The sequence below is a fragment of the Erpetoichthys calabaricus genome, chromosome 11, assembly GCF_900747795.2.
Source record: "Erpetoichthys calabaricus chromosome 11, fErpCal1.3, whole genome shotgun sequence".
NCBI classification, from domain to species: Eukaryota; Metazoa; Chordata; class Cladistia; order Polypteriformes; family Polypteridae; genus Erpetoichthys; species Erpetoichthys calabaricus.
Window position 1 is genome coordinate 37,121,571 of NC_041404.2, and position 22,898 is coordinate 37,144,468.

Here is a 22,898-nt window from a genome sequence, read left to right on the forward strand (position 1 = left end):
GCTATTTTGGAAACCAGGTTTCTATGAATAACTGGGTTATTAAGGCCCACATAAATACACTATGTGTCCCAGAGCAGGAAAAGAATGAAACCAATGGTGATGATGCATCTTGAGTAAAATATGCCCATTTACCTTACTTTGCACAGCTTCAAGAATAAGGATTTAAACAGGAGCTAAAAGTTCAAATAATCACTAACTTTTCCAATAGAACAATACAAGCTACAGAATTTCAACATTATAGTTAAGTTCATCTTTTGTTGTTCTGCTCTTTTATTTTAAAGTAAGACCTGTATAGTTCTGTCTTCGTGATTAAATCCTTTATAATGTTATGAGCTTATATTGTGTTTTATTTTTTATTTTTTTTACCTATTTTAATTATGTGTTACTTTCCTCAAGTTTACTAATTTTCTTTTTTAGTACATTAAACCAAATAATCATTTAGGCCAAGATAATGACGGAACAGCATAGAGAGAGGGTGATGACCCTTTGTTGACTCTTCAGCTTATAGCCTGGGGCAGGTACACTACATGAAACCAGTAGTTCATTGGATTTTGAGGTGCTTAAGAAAGTCTACATTTTCCCAAAATAATTATGTCAACTGACTTGAAAAATACAGTATGAATAATCTAATAATTAAAAAATGTAAATTGTTCATATTTTGGGGTAGGCAATAGTCAGGCATGCCAAAGACAAGTCATCTTAAAAGCATTTTGTAAACAATGTGCAATTTGACGGTCTATATATATAAGCTGTTGGAGAACACAGTGATATGATGGAAGCAGGGATATTCTTGATCAGAACAGTAGTACACTGGGGATCTTTCTATGTCTGCCAAGCAGATATAAGTTCCATGTTTACAGCCTAAAGCCAAGAATAGATGTCAGCCTACAAATAATATTGCATGGTCCTTTGTGGTTATTGGATTTTTACAAAAGCGTGTAGTAGCCTTTTCTTTGGCCACAGATATTTGTGTAAAGAACCACTCTAGGACCTGTTAATGAAAGAGGGCATTTTACCACTCCAGTCAATCATGACATGAACTTAAATGTTTATTGTACAATACTTATACATTAACATCCTTTAGAGTAACCACAATTTTTTATTTATTTTTTTTGATGTAATCCGTTCTTTCAGAAACATTTTTAGCCATCTTATATAGACACGTCTACACGTGGAAGTCTGTCTGTTTGTCCGTCCAGCACAGAAGGGTAAGGCTACAGCATGAGCTCAATGAGCCGACTCTATCGCCAAAGTGAAATCGCTGAGGAAAGACAGACGAGAGAGAAACTCACTTAGTCGCTGATAGACAAGGGGGCGAGCACGTCCACAAAGTGAAACCGTAGACTCTGCATTTCAATTTCTTTTCTGACAATTGTAGTAGTTTATAGGAACCCGGCTTTTTACAGCACGGGCTTACACAGCTGGTATTGTATGTATTGCAGTTCATTCAGGTATTCAACATGTTCATTTTGAATGAACTGGATTATTCAGTTTTAACTAGAAATGTGACAAGAAGCTAGCAGTGTTGCTGTAAGAAATTGTGAGCCTTTAAATTTTACATTTCTTTTGTATTTTATTTGACAGCAGTGCTTTTGTTGACGTTGGTGCTTAATTTATTAGACATTGGTTAACTGTTATACTACCTATGAGATACAGTTCTGTTTTTGTTTCTTAGCCTAAGATTTTTTTTTTGTTGTTTTTTCCTTTCAATTGTTTTTTCCAGTCAGACATGTAATTCAGAGTAGATGTATAATAAGTTAAGTATTCTGAGGAGAGAAAATAAAGTAATTTTTTAAAATACATTTTATAAATTCATGTGAAATGCTGCCAAACTTAAATATTATTTGAATAAGATTTTTCTTTCCCTTTTATGAAACTAGGCTTCACAGATTCCAGTTTCTTAATTTTGTTAAAGAAAATGCCAGATCTGGAGCAGCTATATGGACTTCATCCCAGATATTTAGAGAGGAGAAGAGTTAGAGGCCATGAGGCTTTTAGTATTCCTGGAGTGTTAGAAGCACTACAAGCTTGTCCAAACCTTTTGGTATGTGTATCAGGAGACATTTCAAATTTATCTAGAGATTTGGGTCATTTTGTGTCTGTCTATTACGTCTGATTATTTCTGAAATTTTGTACTATGTTTTTACTTTATAGCAGTCCCAGCAATCTAATTTTCTAGTACCAAAACATTTTCATTTATGTCCTTCGGGGATCTTCTGCATTCAAGAATTGTCAACTTTAAAGCATTCAATATACAGTACATTACTATTATAAAGGAGATGATAATGTGTTCAGTGTCATTTGGTTAACTTGGTTTTTTCAATCTCTGTTGTACACTTTTTTGTGATGTGGGAGTTTATTCACATTTCCATCAACGTTTAAAATATCATTTCCTTTAAATGTGCTCTCAAGTACATGCTTCACATTTAAATAAGAAGAATTTAGCAGATACAGGGATACTGTGTATGTATAGTTTTTTCCTTCTGTCTCTAGTCTCCTAAAGCAGAAAATGCATTAAGAGAGTACTTAAAGCTATTTAAATTGGTTTGAAAATGAGGATTGGTCATAGGGTTTCTTCAAAACATCTTTACTAAGCAAACATCATTTTAAAGAAGAATACTTTTGTTGAAATAATCATTAAAAACTGAAAAAATTATTATGGAAGTAACCTTGTCTTTCTTTTTCTAATAATTAATTACATTAGGGTGTAGAAACATCACATCTGGAGCTGGTAGAAGCAATCTGGAATTACATGCCTCAAGTTCACATCCTAGGAAAGTTTAGGAATAGGAATGGGGCATTCCCAATTCCACCAGAGAACAAATTGCTCATTCCAATTGCAGCTAAGATCCAGACACTTCACTTAGTAGGTAGGTAAAAATGTGGAAAAAGTACCAATTAGTTAGTCCTGATTGCCACATTTCAGTTAAATAATAAAATATGGAAAACATTCTGCAAAGACAGTTTTGTTTTAAATGCATTTTTATGAGCAGACTTCAATTATTTTTAAATTTCTGCAAGGGTTGCCAAATTGGTTATTAATAATAAGTAAATTTTCTTTCAGTAAAAGTCTTTGTTTTATTCTTTCTGTGTTAATCATTTACAATAGCCTGTCTAATTTTATTTGTTCATATTTTGTTCATGTGATTGAAGTATTCTGTATCACACCTCACAGTTTCTATCAATATGCCTGCTTTGCATGTTGTGTATTTTTTTTTCTTTCTTTTTCAAAAGTACTACTTGCCCAAAATCTGTATTCCTCCCACTACTTGGTTCTGTGTTGACAAACCATTGATTTTACACCTGTCTGTCTGTGGAAAACTAGAGAGATCAAAATTGTATTACTCACTTCTCACAGTTTGTGTTTTTCTCTGTGTATACGAGAGAGATGCCTGTTTATTACTGATGTAATAATAAGACTATGAAAATATATAAGGGGCGGCACGGTGGCGCTGTGGTAGCACTGCTGTCTTGCAGTAAGGAGACCCGGGTTTGCTTCCCAGGTCCTCCCTGCGTGGAGTTTGCATGTTCTCCCCATGTCTGCATGGGTTTCCTCCGGGTGCTCCGGTTTCCTCCCACAGTCCAAAGACATGCAGGTTAGGTGCATTGGCGATCCTGGTGTGTGCTTGTTGTGTGTCTGTGTGTGTGCTGGCGCCCTACCCAGGATTTGTTCCTGCCTTGCACCCAGTGCTGGCTGGGGTTGGCTCCAGCAGACCCTGTGCTAGGATATAGTGGGTTGGAAAATGACTGACTGAAAATGTATAAGTCTTGCATCTGATATCATCATTAGTAGTTACTGTGTGTTTATATACCTGTATGTAGTAGCAGGGTGTTGTACCATGTTAGTCATTATGGATGCAATGAGAAGTGAAGCAAAATGACACCTTTTATTTGCTAATTGAACAGATTACAATATGCAATGCAATTGAGGCAGCTTAGTCCCCTTCTTCAGGGAAGATGTAATGTGTCTTTGTTTGTTTTTACATTTTTGATAATAGTGCTACAATATAACCTCCCACACTTTGATCACCTTATGTACTATGTTACATGACATATTGTAGTGATGCACCAATGTGGAAATTCTGGTCAATACCAGTAACCAATATGTTTCTGTCCACCTTTTACCAATACAGATGACCAATTTTTTTTTTTTTTATTTACTTGAGGTTTAAATGGTTTAAGTCATGCTAAAAAATTATTATACATTATCAAACGAACAACAGCAGCTTGTAAGATGAACATGTTTATTATTAACTTGATGAGTTTTACATTGTCCTTGTAGTAGAATATAAGCAACCAGTTCTTTCTGAGAAAAAAATCAAGATATGGCCTGTCTCTGTAGCAAAAACCTGCTTAATATACACATTCTGAGTAACTTACTGTAAGTGCATCAAGACACCAAAATTGCCATATTTGTGCATCTTTAACATATTGTCATGATTACTGTTATAATTTAGATTGCATTATTGTAGAATATTGTAAAACATTGGTAACCATTAATTTAACAGGTTTGATTTTTTTCAGAATAAACAGTATATTCTTATTAATAATGAAGTAAGAAATTATGTACATATTTATCTCTGTATTTACAGAAGGTGTTTTAAGATTTTTTTAATTTTTTTTTTTTTTGTTGAATGTACGGATATGATTTAGGAGTGAACGTACCAGAAATCCCCTGTATTCCTCTACTGAGACATCTCTACTTAAAGTGGGTCCGCTTGATCAAACCTCAGCCCTTCAAGGACTTTCTTTGTGTGAGCTTACGCACATTTGTCATGAGGAATTGTGCAGGTATTTCCAGGCCAATATCCCAGCTCTTGCATTGATGAAATAAAATTAGTATTTAAACAATTGTAGTATATGATATGTTGTGTGCATTCATGTACTTATTTTGAAAATACTAAAGTTTCTTGATTCTCCTATTACACTAATTATTTTTGTACACAATATTAACAGTATAATGATATATTTGAGAGAATGCAGAGTGGTTAAAATTGTATTTGTTTTGTGTTTTTATAGGACCAACAAACTCCTTGAAGTATGTTCCCTTAGTGACAGGTTTGGCATCAGCTAGAAATCTGGAACAACTAGAGCTGGTACGGGTGCCCTTTTTAGGGGGCTTAATACAGCACGTGGTGGAGGACAGCTGGAGATCAGGTGAAGTGGAAATCAAAGGAGCATTAGGTAGACCTGAATACAAGCTGGATGGCATGAATTGCCTTGGTAGTTCTAATAGTGACCACTGTGTGGTACTACCACGTTAGCAAATCATCAGTTTGTGCCTGTTACTTGAATTGGTATGAAACTAAATTTATAGTCCCAAATTTCTGGTTGCTCAAATGTGTGTAGCATCTCTGCAAAGAAGAACAATTTGAATATTTCAGAATTGAGCCAACAGTAGTTTTTGCCAGCTTTTTGGTAAGTTGACTTCTTAAATACTACAAATATTAGAGCAGGTGGAGGGTGACCAGCAACAATTCCCATTACAAGACATGTTGCAATCTTGCTTGATAATTGCAACAAGTATATACTGTAACATCTGTAGTCTTCTGGTTTACAGATGTACAAAGAAGCTGGCAAAATTTATTGTCGTCTCAGTGCTTGAGTGTACATTTTTCACTTAGCCAATCTCCTGCTTACACCTTTCAAACTCACTTTCAAATCTATGTGGAGTAAGTAAACTCCACAGAAATGTGAGTTAATAAGAAAATGACATAGGAGAGTTAAGAAGTTAAACTGTCATAAGCATTTCTTCATTTCTTATGAATGTAAATCTCTCACTAATGTTTTCTACATGCAGAATAACAGAAAAAGCAGATAATTAAACAATGAGATAATTTATAGCTAAAATAACACATTGTTTGAGAAAATTGTGAGAACAAAAACCTGCACACTCAAAACCACCAAGCCAACCCCAAAACCCCAGGTTACGACTGGAAACTACTGGTTTAGTGTAAACTGTGCCAAAACTACTTAAAAATATACTGTTGTCTTCAAAATGCAGTACAAATTTGGCCAAAGATTATCTATGAACTTACTTAATGTATAGCATATAATTAAATGATAGTTTCATAATCTTGGAAGACTGTATTAGCTCATGTCTCTTTCAGTTGGTTATTGTGCATCCCAAAGCAGGATACCTAATTTTGACATTATTGCTGTGTGTTTTAAGTCATTATTGAGTTATGTTTCATCAATTTAACTTAAAGAAACATTATACTTTTTCAGGAGGATTCAGAAATCTACACACTATTGTGTTTGGTGCCTGTAAGAATGCACTTGAAGTTGACCTTGGCTACCTCATTATCACAGCTGCCAGAAGGTAAGCTGCCAGAATTATTGTGCATGGAGGCAAACCTGGAAACTTCTAGAATGCAAACTGAATATGACTTTAACACCAATAGTCCATTTAAACAAATACTAATAAAAGGTTTAATTTTCTCTGTCTTCCATGTTCATAGACATTTAATTCTTTTAGGGCTAATTTTTTTTTGTTTCTTTTCTCCCAGGGCTGAATATTTTTCCAAAAACTAACATTTTTTAAAAAAGAACACAAAGCAATTGTTTAACATATCAAATCAACAAAAAAATTTACTTTTCACAAATGTTACTGTCTTGCATGTTGTATGAGCCTGCATACTATATGATTTCACTTACATATCACATACATTTTACACAGCAAAGTCCTGCAAAGTCTGATCTCGCTCAAAGCAGCCAATTTCAGTAATTGCCACATTGCACTGCTTACAATATGTGTTGCTTTGGTGCCTACTTTTCAATTGTCTGTTGCTGCACTTTCTCACATATATTGTTAGTGTGTACTGTAGAGAGACAAGTCACCCGTTAGCCATCGTGCCATGCCACTGCCACCAAGTTTTCTACCCGCATGAAAACCATATTGTCACCTCTTTTCATCTTCAGCCTGTCTGGCTTCAACTGTGAAGGCCTGTGTCTCCTGTTCACCCTCACTGTGCCACAAACTCCAATTCCTCTGCTCTGTAGCTCCATGAACAATTCTGGGCATGTATAAAAATTGTCCAAATGTACACAACATGACCCAAATGTTCATAGCCCTGAAGCAGCTCCAGCACAACCTGACATGTCAAGGGACAGTTCTCTCTTTGAAAGAAATACTTTCCTGTATATGTAATTACTTGCAGGCAGAAACCAGTGTTTGCTTCTGCCAGTACATAATCCTTTATGCCATACTTTGTGGGCTTGTCTGGCATATATTTGCAGAAAAAAAGGTGTCCCTTTTATTTTATCATAGATTCATGCACAGACAAATCACAGCCAGGCTGATAAAATTGTTTCTATGTTGGTTCCACAATGTCAAGCAGGGGCTGAACTTTATGCATGGCATTATAGCCTGGCTCACCCCATGGGATTTGCTTCTGTTTATTACAGAAGTGAATAAAACTTTGCAGCATCACGTACCTATCATCACGCTGCATAACCTGTCCAAAGCCACCAGGGGACAAAGCACGTTTGGACCAATGCTCCCTGAAGTTATATCACCAGTTCTGTCCCATCTCTATTTGTAATGCCACAGCGCACTTCATCTCGTCTTTTGTTGTGGGTTCCCACTTTGAAAAACGAGAATGCAATGCAAGCGCAGCCCGCGATTCAAAAAATTTCTCTGCCTACCTGTTTGTCTCGTCTGACAGTAGCTGAAAAGCAGCATCAGGAGAGAGCAGCCTGAAGTAGTTCAGCAGCTAGTGATCTGTCGTGTGCAACAGCAAGCCATGCCGTCTTGTGAAGTCCGGTAGCCAGTTCGGCTCCCACGGATCAATGTCTGTGTATTCCTCCCACGCAAACCTTGCCGTAGATGCATCGGCTGTGCGAATGCGCTCAGCTGGCAGCAGATCAGCTGGCGCGGCATCGGCTGGTGTCCGATCAGCTGATACCGGCTTCTCACTCTCTTGTTCGATCTCCTGATCACTGTCAATAAAATCCGATTCTGAAAAATCAGAGTCCGACTCTGCGATAATGCGCAAAACATTGTCTGCCGAGTGTTTTCTTTTCTGCACTCGCTTCGCTCCCTTGTGACATGTCGATGCCATCTTGCCATTGTTTACATTTCGCAATTCACGCACACACAAGGATTAGTTGCCGAGTCAACGAGTCTAGCATTCCTCCAAGCACAGAGGGAATGCCTGTGACGTGACAGTGAGTTTTGTCGCCATTAACAGCTGATTGTTGCCCTCTATCCCTGGATGTCGACTTTTGGCGACATTCGCCCTCAACCCCTCCTGTCGACAAAAGTCGACATCCGCCCTAAAAGAGTTAAACAGTTTTACAATACAGTGTTTTATTCAGTTTCCATGTGCAAACCTCTGACTTTTTAAAGCTCTGTCCAATAATTATGAAGTTAATGTACTTTATAGGATTTAACTAATTGTAATGTTTTTATAAAAATATAAGACAAATATAAAGGCATATTTTATTTGTAATTTATGTTAATATCTCTTTTGTGTAAATGTAAGGGCTCGTTTATACTTCACGCTCAGAACGCACATGCATCATGGCTGCCACGCAATCCCAGCGTTCATTTGATGCGTCCTCTGAGCAGGTCCTCAGAAATTAATGCAACACATGTGCGAGTTGCAGTATCAGCAAAAAGTCGAGGGGCACAGTGTGATTAAAGTCGGAACGTGACATCAGAGTCTCTGTTTACTATCTACATGTGACAGAAAGCCGCTATGCGGATCTTAGTAGGTTCGATGTGCGTGCTTCGATGTTTGATGAATGGTTCGATGTGGTGAAGCAAAATGCCGACATACACATGCATTTGTGGTGGTTTTATATTCAAGCTTCGCATATTCCCAATCATAATGACACAATACATTTTAAAAGTCTCACATTCAATCTTTTGTGCCGTCTTTTTTTTCCTGGGGCTTCCTCCTGACCTGACAGCAGCGGCAAACAGCAATAGATCGCCACACAAAATACATTAAATGTACAGTATGATATTCCAACTCTCTACACATTTAGAATCCTAAGATTTATACTTGATATTACTTTCATGATGAAATGCATTAAAGTATGTATAGTCATATGAAAAAGTTTGGGAACCCTCTCAGCCTGCATAATAATTCACTCTACTTTCAACAATAAAGATAACAGTGGTATGTCTTTCATTTCCTAGGAACATCTGAGTACTGGGGTGTTTTCCGAACAAAGGTTTTTAGTAAATCAGTATTTAGTTGTATGAAATTAAATCAAATGCAAAAATGTGGGTCCCCTTGTAATTTTGTTGATTTGAATACATGTCACTGCTCAGTACTGATTACTTGCAACATCACGTTGGTTGGATTAGCTTGTTAAGCCTTGAACTTCATAGACAGGTGTGTCCAGTCATGAGAAAGGGTATTTAAGGTGGTCGATTGCAAGTTGTGCTTCCCTTTGACTCTCCTCTGAAGAGTGACAGCATGGGATCCTCAAAGCAACCCTCAAAAGATCTGAAAACAAGGATTGTTCAGTCTCATGGTTTAGGGGAAGGCTACAAAAAGCTATCTCAGAGGTTTCAACTGTCAGTTTCAACTGTAAGAAATGGAATCAGGAAATGGAAGGCCACAGGCACAGTTGCTGTTAAACCCAGGTCTGGCAGGCCAAGAAAAATACAGGAGCGCCATATGCACAGGAATGTGAGAATGGTTACAGACAACCCACAGATCACCTTCAAAGACCTGCAAGAAGATCTTGCTGCAGATGGTGTATCTGTACATCATTCTACAATTCAGCGCAATTTGCACAAAGAACATCTGTATGGCAGGGTTATGAGAAAGAAGCCCTTTCTGCACTCATGCCACAAACAGAGTCACTTGAATGCAAATGCTCATTTAGACAAGCCAGATTCATTTTGGAACAAAGTGCTTTGGACTGATGAGACAGAAATTGAGTTATTTGGTCATAAAAAAAAGCGCTTTGCATGGCGGAAGAAGAACACCGCATTCCAAGAAAAACACCTGCTACCTACTGTCAAATTTGGTGGAGGTTCCATCATGCTGTGTGGCTAGTTCAGGGACTGGGCTCTTGTTAAAGTCGAGGGTCAGATGAATTCAACCCAATATCAACACATTCTTCAGGAAGAAGACAATGACCCAAAACACAGTTGGAAATCTATAAAGGCATTCATGCAGAGGGAGAAGTACAATGTTCTGGAATGGCTGTCACAGTCCCCTGACTTGAATATCATGGAAAATCTATGGGATGATTTGAAGCAGGCTGTTCATGCTCGGCAGCCGTCAAATTTAACTGAACTGGAGAGATTTTGTATAGAAGAATGGTCAAAAATACCTCCATCCAGAATCCAGACACTCATCAAAGGCTATAGGAGGCGTCTAAAGGCTGTTATATTGTTCTCTTTTGGGGTGCCCAAATTTATGCACCTGTCTAATTTTGTTATGATGCATATTTTCTGTTAATCCAATAAACATAATGTCACTTCTGAAATTCTACTGTTTCCATAAGGCATGTCATATATTAAAAGGAAGTTGCTACTTTGAAAGCTTAGCCAATGATAAACAAAAATCCAAAGAATTAAGAGGTGTTCCCAGACATTTTCATATGACTGTATGTTACATTTTACTGATAAATCGTTAATTTCATTTAAACATTGATAATAATTACACACATGGGGGTGACAAGGTGGCAGAGCGGTAGCACTGCTGTCTCACAGGGAGTCACGTCGCTGGTATTCTTTGCCTGGAGTTTGCATGTTTTCCTGCTGGGTTTCCACAGTGTGCTCCGGTTTATTTCCAAAGATCTGCAGATTTGGTGACACTAAAATGACGCTAGTGTATGTGATTGCTTGCATTCACCCTGCGATGAGCTGATGCCCCATCCAGGGATTGTTTCTGCCTCATGCCCAATGCTTGCTGGAATGGACACATCCCTGGATTGATGGATTTAATCATTAATCATCCTTTTCAGACATATTGCGGAAAGGTGTCATCAGAATTTAATGGATGTTCCAGGCAATTCACAACACGGCGAAGCCAAACCTGTTTTCACCGTTAATATCTCACACTGCCACCTGGTGGATTCCTCCACATTTATGTTAAGTACGTTCACAAGTATAAACAGTAAAACACTTGCGTAGCAGGAGCGTCCGCTGGAGCATGTGTTGAATCGCGTGAAGTATAAACCTGGCCTAAGAGGTGCTCATGATGTATATTTTACAAAGACTATTAAGTTCAGATTTTATTTAATTGTTTTGATTATGAAAATTGCAAGCATAGTAACGTCTAAAATGGGAGTATTGAACTTAGATCCTGGAGGACTGCAGTTTTTCATTCCAGCCACTTTCTTAACTACTATCCAATTATTATTTATAATGAACCATATTTCTTTTACCTTAATTTTAATTGACTTGCCATTTAAGACTCAGGTCAGGTTGAGGAGTATGCACTGGTGCAGTGCATTGCCACACCCACCACACGACAAAACAGTTGAGTTCCTGTTTGGCAACCTCCTAGGCAGACACACAGTCTTGTCCCATCCCCTGGAAGTGACCATCTATCTGCCTCAGCCAGGTGTTCCGTGTGCATCCCCTTGGCCTGGTTCACAAATTCTGGTCCTCAACAGTGAAGATCCTGTGAGCTGCATCACCCTTGGGGACTCGTGCCACATGGCCGTAGTGCCGTAACTGACACTCCCTCACAATACAGATAATGTGCCTCATTTGGGACTCCTTGAGCAACCGCTCATTAGACACAAACTCAAACCAGCGGTACCCAAGGATTCTCCAAAGAGACATAGTACCAAAAGAGCACAGTCTGTCTCCGGTTATTGGCTAGTGTCCATGTCTGATTTAATTTTCCAGTCAGTCAGTCATCGTCTTCTCCAGTAAAATGGCATGTTACACCAGCATAGGCTTCAGTTGCCACACTTGTCCATATATTGGTAGTGATGGTAATTTTTCTGTCGGTGCATTTAATGCAAGTCTTCACTTGTTGAAATGTTTCCTGATATTTCCTCTCCATCAGTTTATTAAAATGTGTCCTTGAAGGCAGAATGAAACCTGGATTGAGAATGCAAATCATTTCTTTAAATCAATTATCCTCCACCATGGAGAGTGGTCTCATGTCAGTTACCAGTATATTTAGGGCACAGTCAGTAAGGGCAGCTGCTTGCTGTGGTGTGCAAGGGGGCTTTTTTTCTCAAAACGTAGTGTAACATGTTAAGTTGATTTTTGCTGAAATTAGAATACAATAGAAGTCTTCAAAATAGAATATTTTTACCTGTGGCTATGCAGTTAATAAGTTTTTCTTCATATTTTAAAAATTATAACATTAGCATTCTTAAAGTGTAACGCTTAAATTCTTTCTTTAGCAGAGTTATAAAATTACTTAGTCACTTTCTAAACCATGTTTAAATTCTCGGTGTATAGTTGTGTCACAGTCCGGCATTGCTTCTATTCTATTATTCCTGAACATTTTTTTTTGATAAATTTTTGCTCATTTCTAAGCGAGTTTGTTTCTTCAAAGAGGGCACCCGATCACACTCATTTAACCAAGCGTGCAAAATGCTGCTAGTGGGACGTCAATGTTTTAAAAAAAGGCAAAGCTTGGTCGCATGACCTTAAATGCTGAGTAACACCGGTGTAATGAAGGCCGTGCTAGCTGAATGCACCAAGAATTACCTGCTTGGAGCAGACTCCTTAGCCATATTCCATTTCTGCCCGCGCAAACTTTCATCTTTGCCCTGGGTCTGGGCGATTTTTCACTATGATTTTTGTGCACATTTGGCTATCACTGTGTGCTTTTAATGTCAGATTGTGTAGGTTCAAGGAGCAACACCTCAGACAAATGCTCCTTCAATGAGTGGATGTTTTCTTGTGTAGCACATGCACAGTTGACGTGCACAGGGCAGTACGATTACACAGTTCTTGAGGCAGGGTGGTCGTTGACGCAAGGGTCCTCAAAAAAGGACTGATAATGAAATTTCATCACATGCACTGTAGCATTTCAGATCATGTTGCTGTGAACACATTGCTAGAGTGTATGCATAGAAATGTAAATATATATTATATGCTATGACAAACATTTAACTAACTGACGATAAATAAGATCCGTATGTATCTGTTATCTGTACCTTACCTACAAATTCAACTTTAATGACAGACTTAGAAATGGATCTTGTTCGTACTCCGGGGACTGCCTGTATTCGAAACTGGTTGATTTCAAAAAATATATCTACAGCAGAACTACCAATTCAACAATAGCCCTAAAGTTGTCTTTAAGGTCACTTTTAAACTCGCAAAGTATAATAATAAAACCAATTTAATGCCAGTTGCAAAAAATCTACAATCGGTTTCAAATTATCCATTATTCCTATTCCATTGTTGATAACAATTGTACATGATAAGAGCTGCAGAATCATATACAGGTAGTCTGAAACCAAACAAGTGCAGTGGGGGTGGAGCAGGGGACAGACTCCTGTAAATTAGCCAATTGGTGAGTTAAGCAGTTCTAATTTTTGGAATATGTCTTAGTTGTAGCAGAATACCATTAAGGAGGGTGTTGAAGTGGTTTGGTGCTATAATTTAAGTGATAGGTTTTTAGTACAAACATAATTTATAGTTAACGTAGTATGCTGTTATTGCATTTGATTAATATGAAAACCATCTTATCTTCTAGACTTCATGAGGTGCGAATACAACCTTCCTTAACAAAAGATGGAGTTTTCTCAGCCTTAAAAATGGCAGAGTTGGAATTTCCACAGTTTGAAACACTGCATCTTGGATATGTTGACGAGTTTTTGTTGCAGTGTGAGTACATTTTTGTTGTACTGTCAGCTTACAATATTTTTTTTTTGAATTTTGGAAATCTGAATAAAAATCTGCTTTGCATTAAAGAATAAAAATTGCAAAATAAGGGATACAAATTAAATGATTCTTTAATATTTTGTGACAAAAAATTCTCCTTGAACTGCAATGATTTTAATAGAATAATTACCTTCCACATTAGTAGAAGGGAATGCAGTTGCACACTAACATGTGCAGTCCTTTTATTTTTGCAAAAATCTGGCCAAGTCTTGAACTCGCCACATCAGTGTGTGATGGAAAATAAAATCATAAAGTGAAGTTATTTAATGAAAAGTTTAATATTTTAAGTAAATTGACATGTATTTTGTATTTGATTATTTTATTTCTTTTTCAAGGTAAAATGAGTCATTCAGACCTTGTGAAGTATGGTTTAGCAGATGTGATTGAAAATCCAGGGATTATCACAGACATCGGAATGAAAGCTGTCAATGAAGTTTTCTCATCTATCAAGTATTTGGTGATTTATAACTGTCCTCACCTCCATAATCCACACAACTGGATTACAGGTATGTATAACATATACAGTATATGGCCGTGTTTCAAAGTGATTTCTATTGAACTTGTCTGCTGTAATGGCACAAGTAATGGCTCAGTTCCCTGAACCAAACATATGCCTGGCCTTGCTTGAGAGTTATAAACAGATTTTTCTTGTTTGAGCAAGTGAAGGTAATACTGCTTCTCCATATAACCTCAGCTTCACTCACTTGCCTCAACTTGTTTTTATCTTTAGCTCTAGCCTTTAGTACTAAAGTCTGAATCTGCTGGCAGGGTAGGCAATTTATACCTATTTCTGGGGTTGCTGCAAGGGTCTGGAGTCACTTAAGTATTTCTTTGTCTGTCAGGAAACAATACTTGTTTTTGAGAAATCAGATGTCTGATTCTGAACAAGTTAACCACAATCGTACTCAGTCCACTCAGATGGCAGGTATACTGTACATAAAGAATTTACTCTGCTCCAGGAGTGAATCACTAATGGAAGCCTATAATAACTTTTAGAAATGTAAATGTGGCAGACTTTCTCTTCTGGTCAAAGACCAGCACAGCACTGTTTTTGATAAAATGTATTGTTTATTAAGAAAACACCAGGCTGTCTTGAATGTATCATTGTAAGATAGCATAAAGAAGGCTTTGTTTCAGTCTTTCTCCTTTTGATAAGGCTCTTCCTTAAATTTTGTGTGCTGTACCAAAAACTAAGCTGAGGAATGCCATCCCAGGTGTTTAACTGTCTTGTGAAAATTCTGGCAGTTCTAATGATGGGGGAACATTTAAAACTTTTATCTAAAAAACTTTCTTTAGACATTTAATTATGAAGCAAAATGATGCAGCTTCCTTTTGAAGTGGTATTGTTATATTCTTGCCAAGTACTAGATGTATCACCGTTTATTGTATTGTGTATAGTAAGGCAAAATGTCTGTCCTTGAACATTTAGAATGTTCACCCACCTTAAAAATCCAACTGTGTGTGTTCTTTTGCCAGCACCCACTGATTTTTGGCTGTGTTGTTTAGGACATATCACATTTACACAATGTCTCCAGCAATTTTCAATCACAGACTTCGTTTACATAATTTTAGTGAATCCGGAACATCCACACCACGCTTCCGTAATCCTAAATTGCATAGTCTGACATGACCAATGACTCAGTCCAACCGGTGTCTTGCTCTGACAAAATCAAAATGTTGTAGAAGTTTGCTTGTGTGTGTGTGTATCATGTTTTGTATCTATAGTTGCATAGAACATACTCATAAAACTCCACAGATATTCTTGAACTTGAAAGAACAAATGAATAGTCTACAGGATAGAAATCTCTGCCGGGTAAAGAAACTAATATAGAGCATGTTGTAGAGTTTTGTAGGTTTCAGCTAACATGAGACAAAGTGTGAGACAAGCGACTTTGCGCCTACAGAATCCTGAATGGCTGAATTGCTACCTATATATATTTGTTTATATTAAACTCTGTATAATATAAACAAATTGTAGGTTTAAAACACTGAGAGTCTCCAAAATAGACTGCTCAAGAAGGAGGGCCTCTCTTTGATAAGGATTAAAGTGACCCCAGGAAAGCGGACACCGAAAGTGACATCAAAGGTGTTAAAGCCGTCAATCTTCCAGGTCTACAGAGGGAAAAAGAGATAAGGTATTAGATAACAGCACCCTGTTGTGTTCTAGAGGTAAATTACCATCGTCTGCACCTTAATAGAGAGAGAGATACACACATACAATGGATGCAGAAAGTATTCAGACCTTTTTTTTTTTTTTTTTTAAATATATTTTGTTTTGTGCTTATGTTCAAATCATTTAAATTATTTTTCTCCACGCTATAACCAACACACAATATCTCAGAATGACAAAGTGAAAACAACATTTTTTCAAGTTTTTTTAAAAATACAGAGATCTCAATGTGTTTGGTTGTTTGATCTGTGTTTACTACTGCTTTCCCAGATCATTCAAGGTGGAGCAGACTTGTGGACCTTACACTGGTGCGCTGTCATGCCATCAAATTAGAGTCTTTCAGTCAGTTCATTGAGGCATTGCCAAATCTGGAGTTCATTTCACTAGACCAGATGTTCAGAGAGCCCCCAAAGGTCAGCTTGCATGTTACTAATTTTTATATGTTTATGCTTTTGTTGCCCTTTCCACGGTACTAAATCAGGATGTTTTATTTTTTCAGGGCTGTGCACGTGTTGGATTAAGTGCTGGTACTGGAATTGGAGTCTCTTCTGCCTTAGTCAGCAATCAGAACTCAAACAATGACAATGATAACAACAACAACAACCATCAGAATAATAATGCCAACATCCCTCCCCAAAACAATAATGTAAATGATAATGAAGGCAGGGTTGAAGGTGATGTAGCCGAACAACACATACATGCTGAGGGTAAGGGTACAGTGCATATTTTGCAGAATTTTACTTCACTTGAGTCTGTACGTTTGTTTTATTTGTTACTATTGGAGAAGCGATTACTTCACAAATGTGTCAAGTGAGTTATTGCAAAATAAATCACAAGCTCTAATGAGAAACCCGGGAATACAAGTATGTAATACTAGATGGCTGTGGATAGTTATCCTTTACTACAACTTCTTAACATGGCATTTGTGTGCATTTCTCAAAGAACCCACTGTTGTCTTATGTCCTTGAAAGAGAAGAAAGGAAATGGGTAGAATGGAATGAGGATTTACATAATAACCATAATGGTCTGAGGGCTTTCCAGGTATTTATATGGGCATAACTTTAGACTTAAGAGTATTTTAAGTTAATGAGTGGACTAGGAGAGTAATTCCTGTGTAGCTTAACCAGAGTAAACTCTGGTTTAACAGCAGTGTGCTGTGGCATGCACCCAGAAGTCACTGTGGTAAACTTAATCAATATGTAGGTGGAGGAGGGCCAAATGACACATTTATAATTAGTTCATAATTCTTCCCAGTTCACAACCTCCCACTTTTTGTAATTTGGTAAACATAAAATTGTTACCATTGATAAAATTGTATTTTATAGATATGAAATTCTCCTAAAAATATTAATATTTATTTTTAACTGCTTGTCTGAAATTTCCTCAGAGCTGCATGATATTGAAGAAGCAGCACAAGAAAATATGGAGGTTGAAGCTGTAGCTGATGTTCCTAATCATCAAGACATTCCAGGATGTAGCCAACCTGTTCAGCCAGTGGAAGTTGACGAGGAACAAGCAGGTTGGTTAATGCAAAATAGATGAGCAATATATAATGTGTTTTCAATAGTAAAGCAGACTTTGATTTGTTATGATACACCTGAATTTGAATAAGTTTCTTGAGTCAATCAATTTCTAAAATTGTTTTCGTTTCCAGCAGGAATTAGTTCAAGGCAAGCTTCTCTGTGTAAGGAAGATTTCACACGCCTGCATTCACTCAAACATACATAATTTAAAGACAGTGATTAACCAAACAGTACGTTTTTGAGCTGCATAGTATCAGAAAAGCTGAGTCTCCAAAGAATACAATTCAGCCTAACTGGGTCAATGTTGTTATTTCTTATTCCTAGTTTTCTGTTTTCTTAATTCATTTCAGTGTCAAATCACAATACCAACGTTATTGGCTTAAGTGGTGTAAAACTTCAAGCAGCATCTTCATACAGTGTACTAAAAAATATTTACAATGAGTCTGATAAAATGCTTCACACTGGGTATCACAATAACCAAGCTGCTGTAAGGAAAATAAGTTTACCTATTTCATATTTCTGGATTAGCCACTTTTTTCTCCCCAGTCTGATAACCTGCTTAAAACAAACCTGCTTTTTGCAGCTGAAATTTAGATATTTTAGTATGATTGTAGCAAAAGCGACAACTGGGATGCTAAGGTGTGTAGTATTTGTAGATATGTAATTGTAGAAAAGACAATACTGTTGAAAAAATAATGTAACATTCTGAAATTAGGTTTGGCTTTAAATATATATTTTAAATAACTACACTGGTATGAGTCCTTTAACTCTTTTAGGGCAGATGTTGACTTTTGTCGACAGGAGGGGTTGAAGGCTAATGTCGACAAAAGTCGACATCCAGGGATAGGGGGCGACAATCAGCTGTTAATGGCGACAAATCTCACTGTCACGTCACAGGCATTCCCTCTGTGCTTGGAGGAATGCTAGACTCGTTGACTCGGCAACTAAACCTTGCATGTGCGTGAGTTGCGAAATGTAAACAATGGCAAGATGCCACCGACATGTGAAAAGGCAGCGAAGCGAGTGCAGAAAAGAAAACACTCGGCAGATGATGTTTTGCGCATTATCGCGGAGTCGGACTCTTGATTTTTCAGAATCGGATTTTATTGGCAGTGATCAGGAGATCGAGCAAGAGAGTGAGAAGCATGCATCAGCTGATCAGACATCAGCCGATGCCGCACCAGCGTGTCTGCTGCCAGTTGAGTGCCTTCGCGCAGCCGATGCATCTACGGCAAGGTTCGCATGGGATAAATACACAGACATTGATCCGTTGAGAGCCGATCTGGCTACCGGAGTTTACAAGACAGCATGGCTTGCTGTTGGACACGACAGATCACCAGCTGCTGTACTTCAGGCTGCTCTCTCCTGATGCTGCTTTTCAGCTACTGTCAGACGAGACAAACGGGTAGGCAGAGATTTTTTTTGAATCGCGGGCTGCGTTTGCATCGCATTCTCGTTTTTCAAAGTGGAAACCCACAACGAAAGACGAGATGAAGCACGCTGTGGCATTACAAATAGAGATGGGACAGAACTGGTGATATAACTTCAGGGAGCATTGGTCCAAACATGTTTTGTCCCCTGGTGGCTTAGGTATGTGCTGCTGCAAAGTTTTATTCACTTCTGTAATAAACAGAAGCAAATCCCATGGGGTGAGCCAGGCTATAATGCCATACATAAAGTTCATAAAGTTTCAGAAGATGAAAAGAGGTGACAAAACGGTTTTCATGCAGGCAGAAAACTTGATGGCAGTGGCATGGCACGATGGCAAATGGGTGACTTGTCTCTCTACAGTACACACTAACAATATATGTGAGAAAATGCAGCAACAGACAATTGAAAAATAGGCACCAAAGCAACACATATTGTAAGGAGTGCAATGTGGCAATGACTGAAATTGGCTGCTTTGAGCGAGATCAGACTTTGCTGTGTAAAATGTATGTGATATGTATGTGAAATCATAGAGTATGCAGGCTCATACAACATGCAAGACAGTAACATTTGTCAAAAGTAAATATTTTTTGTTGATTTGATATGTTAAACAATTGCTTTGTGTTCTTTTTTAAAAAATGTTAGTTTTTGGAAAAATATTCAGCCCTGGGAGAAAAGAAACAAAAAAAAATGAGCCCTAAAAAAGTTAAGCAAATTACATTTTGTTTCATCAGGTCCAAGTGGTGTACAACAAGCAGTGAAAAAAGCACCTGTAGTTGTCCCGGATTCAGACAGTGAAGATGAGGAAGATGGAGAGAGGACAACCATTGCTACTTCTGAGCGTACAACAGCAGTAGCATCATCATCATATGTCTCTAGTGAGGAGAAGCCAGTGAATGTTGAGGAGCCTGAGAAGCCAGGGAGTATGTATATGATTCATTTGAATATACAGTAATTATAATGAAACCTAGAAGTATAAGAAATCAGTGTCTGGGGGGGAAAAATCATAAAACAGATTATCTGAACTATATACAGGTCAAATCCCATTACAGAGAATACCATAGTAGTGAAATTTTCAGAATAACGAATGCTTTTTATTGGCCCAGACAAACATTAATACAGCATTATGTTTAACAGGTTTTGTTTAAACAAAATGTAAATTTTAGTATAAAGCATGTTTTTTCGACGTAAAATGGCCACAGAAGATAATAGTGCGATGCCAAACATCCTTAATGCTGCACTTCTTCTCTCACCGAGTCTCCGGACCCTGTTACAGGCTGTCTCTTGCTTGTTAGACCAAAAGAAAGAGAGAGTCTGTTGTGAAATTTCCGGTCTCGGGCAGTCTTGGCAAGAGTGTAGGCATGACATCATACGCATACCCGAATTTTGAGTCAGTGCTCTACCTAGCATCTGTGTGGGTAGTTGTGTCATGTGCAGATACTGTACTTGTTAGTTTCATAGTGCTTCTCAAAAAAAGTGAGAAATAGTGTCAGTTTATGCTGAAAAAAAGTTGCATCTAGCTTCTCATTTTCATTCTGTATTCATACCTGTATTTCAATAAAAAAAAGTTACGTTTAATGTCTCATTTTCGCATAAAATATTTTTTGCAGTTTAAGGAGCATTGTGTTTTTATACAGGTATTGTCAAATTTGGGTCATAGTGTTGCACGAGAAAGGCAAGTCCAGCTTTCCAAGGAAAATACAAGTACTTTATTACTGTATAGAGAAAGCAGGTGTAGTCCTAAGACTTCATTCCAAATAGGAGCTGTTACTTAAGTACTCAGTCACACAAGATAGGAGCAATGACCCAAGAGCAATGCTTTAGCTCCATTCTTCAGATTAGAAGAACTCCAGCATCTTGAAAACACTTCTATGGCAGACCAGGGGCCTCATGTATAAACGGTGCATACACACAAAAATGTTGTGAGAGTGGAAAAGGGCGTACGCATCGTGATGTATAACAACTAAACTTGCCATAAAGCCACATACATTTTCACACTAGCTCAATCCCTTTTGTACGCAAGTCCTCCACTTGGTTTTGCAAAATGGCGGCACCTAGCATCAAAGCAATGCTTTTGTTTCAGTGTGGTTTCCCTTTTTTTTTTAGATCCACATCCCTGATGCGGCTTTATCAAATACACTGAAATTAACCACATATTGTTTATTAGTTTTAAGGCATCTGATTGTAATTAACCAGTAACAATATAATGGTCCACGGAATGGCCAAACTATTCGAAATACCATAGCTGCTTTAGCGTTGTTACTCTCAAGTATTTATCCCACTGTATCTGAATGTGGAATCACAGCTCTACAGCAGCTGATCAGAAAGAGAATTATCGGCATACAGCATCAAGCACATGCTGCCTCAGCCATGCTGTCTATTTGAACTTCTCTCATACGACAAACGCTTCAGAGCCTTTTCTGTAGGGACATCGTGGTTCAAAAACAGTTTCATCCCAAGAGCTCTATGCGCACTCAATCAGTCCATCAAGTGCTCCTTGTAGAACTGTTTGTACTTATTAGTACAATTACCTCACTGTGAACTTGCGATACAGTTATAAAATTGCACAACCTGAGCTACTTTATAAAGCACATATTTACATATGATGACAATATCATTTTTAAGATGAAATGCAGCAAAATATGTTTATTACATTATACAGATAAAATGTTAACATTATTGAAATAATCTATTTTGTTAGTAATTAAACATGTGAGGACACGGTGTCGCAGCACTAGCAACAAGCTGGCGCCCCGTTCAGGGATTGTTCCTGCCTCGCTCTGTATTCTTGCTCGGGTTGGTGCGACCCTGATTGGATAGATAGATAGAATAATTAAACATGTACTACGAAGATATTTCAGTGTTCCTTGAAAGTTTTGAAGAATCGGCGTTCTAAGCTTACAGTTGCCTTGACATTTATTAAATAGCTGAATGTGTGGCGATTGGATACTTGGCGAAAAAAAGGAAGGACAGGAATTGGGGGTTAGTACATCTGAAAGAGACGGTACTGTTGCAGTAAATTATTTCATCGAAGGTCGCACACGCCACAGCAAGCATCTCGTGGGAGGCAGGAACAATCTCTGGACAGGACGCCAGCTCGTCACTATCACTGCGCCACTGTGTTCCCATGTTTAACAACATGCTTTATATTTCTATCATCATGAAAATCATATACATCTCAGTATTTAAATTATTCAGAGAGCTGTAATATTACGAATGCAATGGATTCATTGTCCTGTTGGAGAAAGAGAAAGCCTATTTCAAAACAAAGCATTTAACTTGCTACTTTAGTTATGGTATTTGAGAAACTAGTAAATTAAAGATTTTAAGATGAAGTTTATAATGTTCTACTTTAATGACAAAATAAACTACGTGATTAAAGTGGAAATTTCGAGATTAAAGTTGACAATTTGAGCTTTTTTCCCCACTTTGTTCCTTTTTTTTCTCTCTGTCCCCTAATAAGCTTCCATATGACTCTCATACGGTAGGCTGCGACTTGCCTTTTCATTGCGACTTTGATATCTGACAACTTTTTTTTATTTCGGGCACTGTGCAACTTTGTGTGAGTTTCTCCAACACTCTATGTCACTCAATCAACCTCCTTTTGTTGTTTATACCACTGTTTAAACCAACAAATAGTATGTTTTTCCTTGCCTCCACTTGGTATTCGCTGAAATTCTTCTATTTTCCCCCATGCTTTTGCCATTGTCCTTTCACAGAACACTGAGCTTAAGGGCTATTTATATTGATTTGCATATTCAAAGAGGCGTAATTCTGGGAAGAGTTGGGGAGTGGTAGCAGGTGTGTGCACGTGCGTTACTTTTCACGCTAACCAGGATTTATGGAGTGGAAGAATGTGGAAGTTGACGTATGCACAGATTAATGTATCTGGATTTTTTGTGCATACGCACATTTCCGCTTTTGTCCGTACGCCATGTTTTAGTTT

General features: G+C 37.8%; 1 protein-coding gene across 1 annotated transcript in view; it reads left to right on the top strand.

Annotated features, from left to right (window-relative positions):
• fbxo38 (F-box protein 38) overlaps positions 1–22,898 on the top strand; it is a 68,862-nt gene that overhangs the window by 19,703 nt on the left and 26,261 nt on the right. Inside the window, exons 4-14 of the mRNA XM_028812945.2 lie at positions 1,881–2,044; positions 2,705–2,870; positions 4,654–4,791; positions 5,020–5,157; positions 6,229–6,322; positions 13,644–13,774; positions 14,167–14,337; positions 16,272–16,414; positions 16,501–16,708; positions 17,389–17,520; positions 19,687–19,875. Coding sequence (XP_028668778.1) covers positions 1,881–2,044; positions 2,705–2,870; positions 4,654–4,791; positions 5,020–5,157; positions 6,229–6,322; positions 13,644–13,774; positions 14,167–14,337; positions 16,272–16,414; positions 16,501–16,708; positions 17,389–17,520; positions 19,687–19,875 — 1,674 coding nt within the window. The remainder of the gene's footprint in view (positions 1–1,880; positions 2,045–2,704; positions 2,871–4,653; positions 4,792–5,019; positions 5,158–6,228; positions 6,323–13,643; positions 13,775–14,166; positions 14,338–16,271; positions 16,415–16,500; positions 16,709–17,388; positions 17,521–19,686; positions 19,876–22,898) is intronic.